This window comes from Exophiala aquamarina (assembly GCF_000709125.1).
Source record: "Exophiala aquamarina CBS 119918 chromosome Unknown aczIA-supercont1.22, whole genome shotgun sequence".
Lineage (NCBI taxonomy): Eukaryota > Fungi > Ascomycota > Eurotiomycetes > Chaetothyriales > Herpotrichiellaceae > Exophiala > Exophiala aquamarina.
In genome coordinates this window covers 373,345-382,051 of record NW_013550566.1, presented here as the reverse complement: position 1 = coordinate 382,051, position 8,707 = coordinate 373,345, and the positions used below count along the sequence as shown (strand labels likewise).

The 8,707-nt window shown below is 41.0% G+C and overlaps 2 protein-coding genes across 2 annotated transcripts; both read right to left on the bottom strand.

Moving 5' to 3' along the window:
• Positions 1–4,361: 4,361 nt before the first annotated feature.
• On the bottom strand, positions 4,362–6,143 carry A1O9_12360 (uncharacterized protein; the record flags this gene model as incomplete). Its single annotated transcript, XM_013398861.1, has 4 exons — positions 4,362–5,174; positions 5,240–5,380; positions 5,436–6,026; positions 6,084–6,143. 4 exons carry the CDS (start codon positions 6,141–6,143, stop codon positions 4,362–4,364), a joined length of 1,605 nt encoding a protein of 534 aa, XP_013254315.1.
• Positions 6,144–6,816: 673 nt separating this feature from the next.
• Positions 6,817–7,298, bottom strand: A1O9_12359 (uncharacterized protein; the record flags this gene model as incomplete). The annotated part of the gene is made up of 3 exons (XM_013398860.1): positions 6,817–6,999; positions 7,072–7,227; positions 7,287–7,298. The coding sequence occupies 3 exons, from the start codon at positions 7,296–7,298 to the stop codon at positions 6,817–6,819; spliced, it is 351 nt and encodes a 116-aa protein (XP_013254314.1).
• Between the last annotated feature and the right edge of the window lie 1,409 nt (positions 7,299–8,707).

The window sequence follows — 8,707 nt, the reverse complement described above, 5'->3', positions numbered from 1 at the left end:
AGAGTAGCTAGAAAAATATAACTCCTAAATAAACTAGAAAATAAGAAAATTCGAATTTCCGAATTATAGTTACGGAACGAAAATAGAAGACTGATTATCTTTAAAGGTTTCCTTCGTAAAGGCGATATAGGTACGACTAAGAGGTAGAATATTAGCTTAAACTAATATCGAAGAGCTACCTTCGGAATATACGAAATATAAAGAACTATTTATAGAAAAGGAAGGTAAAGTAGCGCTTCTAGGATATTAGCTTTAGGATTACTAAATATCTATAAGAGAAGGAGAGGTACTTCGCTATAAGGAATAATTAAACTTACTCTTAAAGAAAGAAGAAGACTTCCTAAAAGATTATATCGAGAAACTAGAAGTAAAGGGCTTAATTAGAAGAAGCTAACTAAAGGTAGAAAAATACGAATCTATATTCTATACTATACTCTTTATAATAAAGAAGAATAGATTACTACGACTATATATCGACTATAGACTACTTAATAATAAAACTATTAAGGACTATTATTCTATTCTCCGATAGAATAAACTATAGGATCGCCTCCTAGGCGTCGTATAGTTTACCGCGTTAAATACTAGAGACGCCTATTACCTAATTAGAATAGTTAACGAAGAAGAATAGAAGACGGTATTCTAAACGAAATAGGGGGTCTACGAATTTCTAGTTATACCTTTTAGACTTACTAATATACTATTAACGTTTTAAGAATTTATAAATAATACTCTAAGAGAATATTTAGATACGTTCGTTATTATCTACCTCGACGATATTCTAATCTTCTTAAAGACTTATAAGGAATATATAGAGTATATAAAGAAAGTAATAGAAAAGCTAAAGGAAAATAGAATTCTACTTAAGCTATTTAAATACGAATTCTATAAGAATAGTATTAGATTCCTAGGCTATATTATATCTTCGAAAGGACTTATATCGAATTAAGAAAAAGTCTAAGCTATTAATAAATAGCTAGAACTAACGATAGTTAAGGAGGTATAAGCGTTCTACGAATTAATTAATTATTACCGAAAGTTTATTAAAGACTTCTTAAGGATCGTAGTACTAGTTACTAACTTAACTAAGAAGGAAATAACCTTTAATTTTAGGGAAAAATATAAAAACGCCTTTAAAGAGCTAAAGCGGAGAATAACGACCGCGCTAATCTTATATATTTTCGACCTAGAAAAGGAAGTAACCGTAGAAATAGACGCCTTAAATAAAGTAATAGGAGGTTACCTTAAGTAAAGAGACGAATAAGGGAAGCTTTATCTAGTAGTATATTATTTAAGGAAGTTAAGCGGACCCGAAGTAAATTACGATATCTACGATAAGGAACTACTCGTAGTAGTAGAATATCTAAAAATATAGAGAGTATACCTAGAGGGAGCTAAGTATCTAGTATAAATATACTTAGACTATAAAAATTTAATATATTAGACGATAACTAAAGAACTTAATAGAAGATAAGTTAAATAGACTAAAACTCTAGCCTCTTACGATTTTAAAATTATATATATTCGAGGAATAGAGAATATTATAGTCGATACCCTTAGTCGAAGAACGAACTATATAGAAGGGTTAAAGCTAGAGCTAGTAGCGCTCCTAGAGAAAAAGGGAAATTACCTAATATATAGAAAAATAAAAATAAGAATACTTATAATATTAGAAATAGAATTAATACTAGAATAAAAATAGAGGATAATATAAGTAAGGTATAATAATAAAAGTACGAAATATCTAGGTATTAATAAGATAATCGAACTAGTAACGCGAGACTTTACCTAGAAAGGGTTAAGAAGAAATGTCGAGGAATATGTTAAGAATTACGATATATACTATAAAGCTAAATACGTAAGATATAAACTATACGGGCTACTATAATTAGCGGAGAATATAGATAAGGTATAGTCTAGGATCGTAATAGACTTTATAGTTAAGCTACTACTATCGAAAGAGCCTATAACGAGTACGATATATAATAGTATACTTATAATAAACGATATACTAATAAAATATATTTACCTACTACTATATAAAGAAGTATCGATAGTAGAGGAACTAGTATACGCGGTTACGAGAATAGTATTCGTATAATATAGAATACTAGAGATTATTATTATAGATAGGGATAAACTATTTAATTTATAGTTTTAGTAGTCGTTAACCGGCTTATTAGAAATTAAATATAAAATATTAACGTTATATTATTTATAGATAGATAGATAAACGAAAAGAATAAATTAGGCGATAGAATAATATCTACGATACTATATAGACTACTAATAAAAGAATTAGGTCGAGCTATTACTAATAGCTTAATTCGCTTTTAATAATAATGTATCGGTAACCGGAATATTATTGTTCTTTACGAACTACGGGAGATACCTAAACTTTAAGAAAGAACTATTAGGCGATAGACCTATAGCGGAAAGGATAAGGATAAAAGTCGAAGACTTATATAAGTTATACTTTATACTAAAGATAAAGTTAGATAAAATATTAAAAATAACTATAAAAATAGTAAATAAGAAAAGATCTAAGGGACTAGACTTCTAGGAGGGAGAGATAGTTTATATTAATATAAAAAATATAAAAATATAAAGACTAAGTAAAAAACTAGATTATACGAAGATTAGGCTATACCGAATTAAAAAGATATTAGGACTAGTCTCCTATAAGCTATACTTACTAGGAGGACTAAATATATATCTAGTATTCTATAAATCGCTATTAGAGAAAGTACTAGGCGGAGCTAGACTAAGACTAGTATATATCGATAAAGAAACCTAAGAACCCTATTATAATATAGAAACTATACTCTAGTATAGGTAAGAAAATAATTAGATAGAATACCTAATTAAATAGTTAGGATACCTAGAAGAAGAAAATACTTAGAAACTAGAGATAAACCTTAACTCGAAACTAGTAGCTCGGTATTATTTAGGAAACCTAGGACCTATCCCTAATTTATTAAATTAGTTACGAACTAACCGTTAAAAATAAAATCGGGCTCGGCTAGGGCTAGCTTATAACTAACGCTAGCGGACGCCTCTACGAACTCGAAAATACCTAATATCTCTATTTCTCGACGGAGTATACGATTAGACTAGTCTTCTAGTTTAGCTAGAGAGTCCTAGATATCGGTGTCGCGCTCTTCTAGCTCCGTAAGGACCTTACGGAGGCGAGCGATCTCGCGTCGCTTAGTACGGAACTTCGAGACTAACTATTTCTTTTACTCTCTAACTTTTCGGAATTCCTCTACGGAAAAGGTACTATCGTAGTTTCGTTAGTACCGAAGATACTTAGAGTATTTTACCGACTACTCTCGATTATAATAATAGGTAACGTTATAGTTAATATACTCGGTATAAGTAACTATAGCGACGTTTTTAGGATCGGAAGATATAGCGTCCGTAATTTTAAGGCGACGCGCGTTCTAGTCGCGTACGGATTTAGAGGATCGATAGCTCTTCTTAATACCTAAGGGCGATATAGTTAGCTATAAGGAAGAAGGAGCGAGGATTATAATAAAAGGAGGGCGACTACCTTAAGTACGTTAAGGATAACGTAGACTAAAGGAGGGGATAGTATTACGAACTAGGTTATAGATAAGGTCGCCGGAATAGGCGCCCTACGTTCTAAGGGATAGTTTAAGAAAGGTCGGCCGATAGAGAACGAGGCCGCATCGCGTAACTAGGGGGTATATTAATGTATTAGTATATTAGAATAATATAGTAAAGCACTAAAGTAGTACTTTAAACATTATATATATACGCTCCTTTACCTAGATAGTATAGTTCGTAGTTAACTTCGTTAGTAATCCTATACCTACATTTTAGGATACGGTCCGACGAATAAGTATTCCCTTTATTATCTTGGTCAGCACTCTAGTATCCACTCTATTAAGGAACCCTACCTTAGTTAGAACTACTTATAGCTCGGATTATAACACTATAGTAGTTAAATAAGCTCCTATTAAAACCCTTATACTAGATACTCTAGAGTCTTAGGGACTAAGGTATAAACTATAAGACTCTTAAAATCTTAAGGATACTATTAGGAATGAGCGGGAGCTATTCGAAAGAGCTATATCGACGGATTTCTATCTAACTATAGTGGTAGTATCGATATCGATTCGAAGCGTAAGAAGCTTAGGGGAGCTTCGTACGCGTCTCGCGTACGATATACTAGCTAGTTACGTGCGTCAGTCTTAGTATTCGTGATAGATACTCTATAATAGCTATTATAATATCTAGAGATAAATCGCTTTAGATTCTTACGTATCTATCTATACTATAGTAACCATCGGTTTAATTCTATAAATCGAAGGTATATAATAGATAGACGGATTAGATTATGTTTCTAAAGAACTCCTAGATAGAAATATAGGTATATCGTCCCATTTCCAGCCACATAGAATCTGCCCAAGGGGATAGCCTCGTTGGGCGAGTCTGTCAAACAACGAGCGACACCATGACTCGATTCTATACTGCTGTACGCTTTCGAATATATGTATTGCGGTCCGTAAAGGGAAAAATGCATTTAGGGGTCCGCGAAGATGCATCTCTTGATTCTCTTCCAAGAGGAGAAACTCCATTGACCGAGCAATGAGTTTTGCGGTTTCTAAAGCTCTTCTCCGAACGGCGGGTTTATTAGTCATAAGTAGAATGGTCGGATAGCGGGAGGAAGAAGCAGAACTAAGATCATTCGGATCCAGTGGAGGATATATTGTTTTCAGGATATTATCATAGAGCAAGAGGAGTGCAGTCCAGTATAATAGATGCAACCGTGCGATCTCAAAGGTTTGAAAGTGTAAGGTCGGAAACACCGTTCCCAGGTCCGGGGGAAGCGGGCTAAGCCAGGAGAGCGAGGAGGGCCGCTCGCTGTAGAGCGGCTCGAAAACTTTCTTCCGGAGTTCTTGATACCAAACCTCGAGTTGTCGGTGTAGGTCCCATGCCTCTTCTAGAAGCTCCATTCTCTTCGCAACGGAAATATTGGACTGGGAGACTTCGTGGACCCGTTCCGTCTGGTTGACAAGGATCGGAATTTGCGCTATTATGTCCAGCATGTAGTGGAAATCTGATTTGGATTTCGTGGTCCAGGGTGTCGTCAGCCAGTCTGTCTCACCCAAGTACGTCGGCTTGCGTAGAGCCAACGCGTAGATGATCTGCGAAGGGGAATGAGCTGCTGTTCGCACACTTCACATTAGAGAAAAGCCTTGAAAACACTTACGGCAGTGGGTCGAAAGCCCAAAAACAAACGATGACTCGGTTCGTCGATATGTAGCTTTGAGCCTCGAAGTTGTAACAGTCTTGAGACACCTTCAACGTGGCTCGCCCACCAGTAAACATTGCCGCCGGAGACCTCCGTCGCCTGGTCGTTCCATAATTAGCCTGGTAACACGTAGACTATAGTTGGAGTGATAAACCTCAAAAAGACTTAGAATCATGCAACTCGCCAGAGTTTGCTCGTCTAGGGCGCGACTGTCACTAGAGAGGATGTTCTGGAGATCTTTCAGCACTCTACCGTAGTTGGCCACCCCTTCACTATGGAGCTGCTCATTGCCGCAGTTCCGACCAAGGCGAACCATGCTTAATGCGGACATTGCAAGATCTAGCGAGGAATTCCTCCTTCGCAATGGGCCAATAGCTTGTAGGCACGACACGGGCGTCTGGTAGTTGTCGTCTTCCCGAGCTTCCTTGAGCAAGTAGTTGTACAGGTAATTGAGGAACAATTCTGAGGTCTGTGATACACTTCTTCTTAGGTGTTCACAACTGTGCTCTTTCGTCTTCACGGTGTCGTTGGTAACATGACCCTGCTCGTCGATAGCGGGGTTGCCATGGAGCACGCGCACGTACGAGAGCTCTGTCAACGAAGTCAGAGGCTGGCTGCGTGCCAGCAAGGCGTCATGATCCAAAGCACTGAGATGCTTGAACTGGAACTGCCGCTCCGGCTCATAACCTTCACAGATACGACCCCCCTTTCTGCATCGATCGCAAGTCGGTTTTTCTCCTTCACACTGCCAACCATTTAATACCCATCCTTGCAGAACAGACGACACGAATCCGAGACTTACCCGAACCTTTCGTTTCTTGCAAGTCTTGCAAGCCTTGGACTTTCCCGCAACACCCACCATGACTACCTATACAGAGGATACGTTTCGGCGTTATATTGAGAAGTCGCTGTGCAAGTCTTTGTCGCTCTAGCTAATTCTTAGTGCCATCGATCTTGGCAATGTATGATGACGCATGCGTGTACCGGGCACGTAGTTGACGTCCACGCGGTGCCAAGTCTCGGAATACGTCCGGGCCAGGCTCCTGCCAAGCAATACCAAGATATATCTGGCGGTCAGCACTAGCAGCTAGCTGGCCGTCAGTATAGGGGTGGTATCAGGACACCCAGGCCTACCGGAAGCCCCTTTAGCCCCCAGTGACTGTGCCGACATACCTAAGACTTGGTGCCTCAAGGTACCTTCCTAGGCATACGTAGCCATCTAGGCACCCGTAGATAGGTACCTAGCAGTGCCCAGCCCCCTATATGGGCTACCTTAACTCCAACCAACGGATCGTGCCCACGTACCTTCGACTGTATTCGACTCCTACCTAAGAAACAAACCGGAATTTTATTAGACCCATTAATCAAAGGTTCCCCATACTGGCCTAACTACCTAATTATCTCTCTTGAAGCTCTAGAAGAGTTCACAGTCAATCCAATGTTCAGACATGCTCCTTCCTGGTGCGTGCGGGCTGGAGATATACCTGACCTGTCAACCCGAAGTTTGATTCTCTCGGCCCACAAAATATTCGCCCTCACCTGACACGGATCGGAACGACGCTTTCTTTGTACTGCATTTCTTTCTTCTCAGCCCACTGTCTCACGGCGACCAAGGCCATAGACCAGGCCATTGATGCAGCCGTCATACTCATTGCCACGGTAGCAGCCACCATCGCGTTAACATCATACTCGACCATAGCGTCAACTGTGTCTCGGTTCTGACGAACACGTGGAGCGTTAGCCGCTGACATATGAGCCAGGGGTTGTGGAGGAGTAGACTGTAGACTTACGCTGGCCATCAACATGATGCCTGCCGCCATAAGACAGAACGAGGTGACAAACTCCGAAGGGATCCGAGAAGGCGACGTGGACGTGGGAGGCGCCAGATACAGCACCAGGTACGTAAAACATCTTGCTGCTGCTGCTCCTGTGAGCAGGTTGCCGACCTGCCAATCGGTGAGCTAAGGAGGTACGTGCAAGAGATCAGGAAAGCAGGAAAGCTTACCCATTGATGCATCATGGTAGACTGGATGTTCCCCTGGTGGTGACCCCCGAGGATTCTGCCCAAGAGAAAAATGATTAATGGATTGATCGGGTTTATAGAGTACCCGGGACTCAAATTCCGTTTCCTCTCCGTGGTGTGCGACGCATCAGGCGTGGTCGATGACTGCCTCCATAACTTTCCAAAACCCTGATGTTCAACCATAACGCCGCACTAAGTAACAGTCAGCATGATTTCGGGTCCATTGAGGGCTCATTGAAGGGACTCGCCAATCCGCCACCGATAAACAAAACCGAGATCGCAACATGTTCGAAGTCTTGCGCCACCCAGCCCTCTCCCCAAGCCGACAGGTGCTCAAGAAAGACATTCGAGATTCCATATAGCAAGATAAGAAAACTCTCTAGGCCTTCCATGGTAAGGGTCCGACCTTGACCATGACGTGGAAGCTCGGCGACGTGTTTAAGGTTCCAAGCCCATCCCAAGCCTGAAAAGCTGCCCATCCAGCGCCACAAAGTAATGATACCAAAACTAAAAAAAACTCCACCCTTGATAAAATGCGCTAGGCCATTGAAGATATGTTTCCCATGCTATATTCAGTCAGTATGCCTAGACAGATGGAATTGAAAGGCGACCCAGGCTCACGAATATTCCAGCCATTATCACTAGCCCCGTACAAATAGTCACGAACGCCAGGATCAGCAACACGACGCTGAGCGCTGTGGATGTCTTGTCCATCATTGAACCGAACGCTATGGAGCCGATGAACCCGGACTCGCGTTTGATCCCGAGGACCTTCTTGCGGCCTTGATTGCCCAGTACAGCGCGGAAGAGCTGGAGGATGGCTCGGTACGTATGCTGAGAGCCGCCATTGGTGGTGCCTCTCCGTTCTTTGAACAAGTATGGTGCGCTGGGTGAGTTTGAAGCATCTCGATCATCCAGATCCTCGCAAAGACGCTGATCGGAGCCATTCCAAGAGCTCGATGATGACAACAACTGCTGCTCTTCGTGATGGACTGTAGTGCTAACGGCTCTCGTGGACCTGTATCGCAAGCAGCTTCTCATAATTCTTACGAGGAACTGAGATACAGCAATCCCTGTTAACACCCAACCAATGGAAGAGTGTGCATTCCCGGGATATAGGGTTGGAGTTTTGCTGCTATATGCCAATCCAAAGACTGCTCCGGTGGCGTTCAGTCCCAAGAAAACTATTTGGGAGGGGTAGGCGAGATTGGACTGTGCGACATTTAATGTCAAAACTGGTACCATCAGCTCACTGGAGGTACAACGGCTTAGAATAGGAGATGCCGAAGTACCTACAAATCGGAAAACACCCTATCCAAGCCAGCAGCGTCAGCCCGATATGGCCATAAAGGATACTCGAAAAGGATGAATCTCGGAAGTAGCTCGGCGCGGTGGAAGGGAGA